Below are 3,076 nucleotides of genomic sequence, written 5' to 3'. Positions count from 1 at the left end.
TCCTGGCCGGCAGCTGGCCCGGGGACGGCGTGGGCGTGGAGACGACGATGTCCGAGTAGTCGGGGCACAGCAGCTCCGCCCGGACGGCCCGCATGTCGCTCTGGGCGAACTTCTTAGGGGACTCGCAGATAACCTGATCCACCAGGACACCGGTGTTGAGCTGCTCCAGCCACAGCTTCATGCCCACCACGTCGCAGGTGCAGTCCCAGGGGTTCTCGTGCAGGTCGATCTGCAGCAGGGATTTCAGCTGGTCCAGCACCCCGCTCACCGGCAGGTAGGAGAAGTGGTTGCTCCGTAGGCTCAGCCTGTAGAGAGACAGACCAGAAAAAATGTTCCCCGGCAAAGACCTCAGCAGATTGTTGTTCAAAAACAAGAGCTGAAGGTTGGGGACAGGTTCAAAGGTGCCTGCCTCTATCTCCCGGATGACGTTGTACTGCAGGAAGAGGTACTGCAGGCTTTGCAGCCCATAGAAGAGCTCAGGGCTCAGCCGCTCGATCCGGTTCCCATTCAGGTACAGCCTTCGCAAATTCGTTAAATCCCCAAAAGCCCGGTCCTGAATGACCGAGATACGATTATTGCCCAGGTGCAGCAAATCCAGCCCAGTAGCATCCACAAAATCTGCCCTGCGTACCAGAGCAATGTAGTTTTCTGTCAGATACATCTTCTTAGGATTATAGGGTTTGGGCTGCAGTTCGGATATGCTCTCAATCTTCCTCTCCTGACAATTGACATTGAGGCCCAGGTCAGAAATCTGCAAATTGCAAGTGCAGGCAGTGGGGCACTCCAAAGGCACCGGGGATTTGGTCTGGTAGGCAATGCTGGGGCCGTAGTTGCTGTATCCCAGGTCTTTCGAGGGCAGGCGGGAGGTGGGGCGCACCCTCGTCTTGTTGGGTTGGCGGGTCCCTTTGGGGGGCTTCAAGGGGGATTTGTAAACAGCTGAAGAAGAAGTGGCCACGGAGTTGACTGAAGCTGGGGTAGTGTGGAAATACCCTGTCGTGCTCAGTGGTGTCTGCGGTCTCATTTCATAATCCGAGATAAGCCTCCTGGGGCAAAGCTCCTGCTTGGAGACTTCGTCCAAGTCTCGACCATGTAAACGGAAAGGGGTCTCACAAACCACATCTCCCACCAGAGCAGAATAGGAGATACTGTCCAGCCAATCCTTTAGAGCAATCAACTCGCAGGAGCAATTCCAGGGGTTTTCCTCCAGCTGCAGCTCCACCACTTTATCCATGTGCTGCAAAAGACCCACATAGGGCAACAGCTTCAGCCGGTTACCCCTCAGGTCCAGGTGAGTTAAGGGCACAAAACGGAAGAGGTTGTTGGGCAAACTGGAGAGGAGGTTATCATTGAGAATCAGCACCTGCAGCAAATGCAGTTTGCTGAAGGCATTGGGTTCAATGACGCTAATGTAATTATAATCAACCTGTAGGTATTCCAAACTCTCTAGCCCAAGGAAAGTGTCATCTCGTAAAAGTTCCAGCTTGTTGTTATTCAGGTGCAGCCTCCTTAAACCTCTCAGACCATGAAAGGCCCCTGTTTCAATATCTTGTATGTCATTGCTCCCCAGATGCAAAATCGAAGCCCCTGTGTAATTGACAAACTGGTTCGGGTACAGCCTGTTCAAAAGGTTCCCAGACAACAAGAGGTGGTAGACAGGGAACCTTGGTGGACTGATCTCAAAAAGGCTGATGATCCCTCTGTTTTCGCAGCTCACTGTTAAGATGCTGTCCTTCTCCTCACAAGGACACGCATTATCACAGATTTCCCCATAATACTCGATGCTTTCTGCCCACGAAAGGACTAGCGATGTTAAAGCAAATGCGATCGTCTGCAGCATCCAGATATGCATTTTTTTGTTGAGGTCCTGTTCCAAAGTTACTGTAGAGCAGCACACGTACATTTTATTTCCTGCGAGGGTAAGGAGAAAAAAAAAAGAAAGCAGCATAATAGCACAGCCCCATAAAATTTAAAATGGACACAAAGTTTATATGTATCTTCAGTGGGGTAGACAAGGGATTGTTAATCAAACAAGCAAACGAAAAAACTGCTGTCGCTTCTAATTCCCACACTTTTGAAAACTGGATGACATGCATTGATTAAAAGGCTGATGGGCAACTCCTCGTAAGTCAAATGCCTGCGGTGTTTAAAAAGGTGAGGTCACAGTAGGAATTGTTCTGGTTCTGTTTCTGTGGGGTGCATTTCAATGCTTCCTTGGAATTCTTTTGCACGACCAGCCCAATAAATATACATAAAATGGCTGTCAGTTCAGTTTCACGGTTCTAATTTAAGAGAAAAGGAGCACCATTTTACGAGGTTTCCCACCTCCCCTATTACCCAGCTCCCCCTTCCCTTCAGAACCTCTCCAGTGAACAGCGCACCAAGGTCTTCCCCTCCTTCTACCTTGATTTTTAACCGGTGGTGGAAATGCCATGGTAGGAATCCAGGAGAAATGCTCAGTACTGAAAACAGCAGCTTAATGCAACAGAGAGAATACTGACACATTCTCCACATCACCCATTTCTTAAAACTCTTTTATGGATTTTTTTTTTTCTATCTGTACATTTACAAAGCACACACCCACCCACACAGACATCACACACACACACACATGCACCCCCTAGATGACTTCTGTGGTGGAATTCTTCGGTAGTGAGATTAAATACGTTAACCTCCTACTTCAGTGCACTTAACAGCTCTCTTCAGTGAGAGAAATTTAATATCTTTACACAAGTAAATAATTTTAATTGATTTAATGATACCCCCCCCCTTCATGAGTTATGTACAATGTAACAGAGCTGACTGTCAAGCAGAGGTCTTCAGTTCTTACACACATACACACACACACACTTAAAGGAAATGTTTTAACCACTCACCCAAAATCTGTGAAAAATGTAAAACATGCGGATCATCTTCAGAGTCTCAGCCATATCTGACATATCGCTTATTCCCAACGTTCTGCAAAACTAGCCTGGTAGAACTGGAGAGATCTAAATAGGTCTCATGGAAATATCTCATTGCCAACACTCCAAGCATCGGAGTTACTGATTATAAGCAGCGATGGCTGTCAGTACTCTTC

General features: G+C 48.0%; 1 protein-coding gene across 1 annotated transcript; it reads right to left on the bottom strand.

Moving 5' to 3' along the window:
- Window positions 1-7: 7 nt before the first annotated feature.
- On the bottom strand, window positions 8-1,900 carry SLITRK5 (SLIT and NTRK-like family, member 5; the record flags this gene model as incomplete). The annotated part of the gene is made up of 1 exon (XM_010161184.1): window positions 8-1,900. A coding segment is annotated over exon 1 (1,893 nt), but the record flags the coding sequence as incomplete, so codon positions are not given.
- Window positions 1,901-3,076: the final 1,176 nt, after the last annotated feature.

This window comes from Eurypyga helias, unplaced genomic scaffold (genome assembly GCF_000690775.1).
Source record: "Eurypyga helias isolate BGI_N326 unplaced genomic scaffold, ASM69077v1 scaffold31630, whole genome shotgun sequence".
Taxonomy (NCBI): domain Eukaryota; kingdom Metazoa; phylum Chordata; class Aves; order Eurypygiformes; family Eurypygidae; genus Eurypyga; species Eurypyga helias.
Note: the sequence above shows the minus strand (reverse complement) of the source record. Positions and strands in the feature narration are given on the sequence as shown.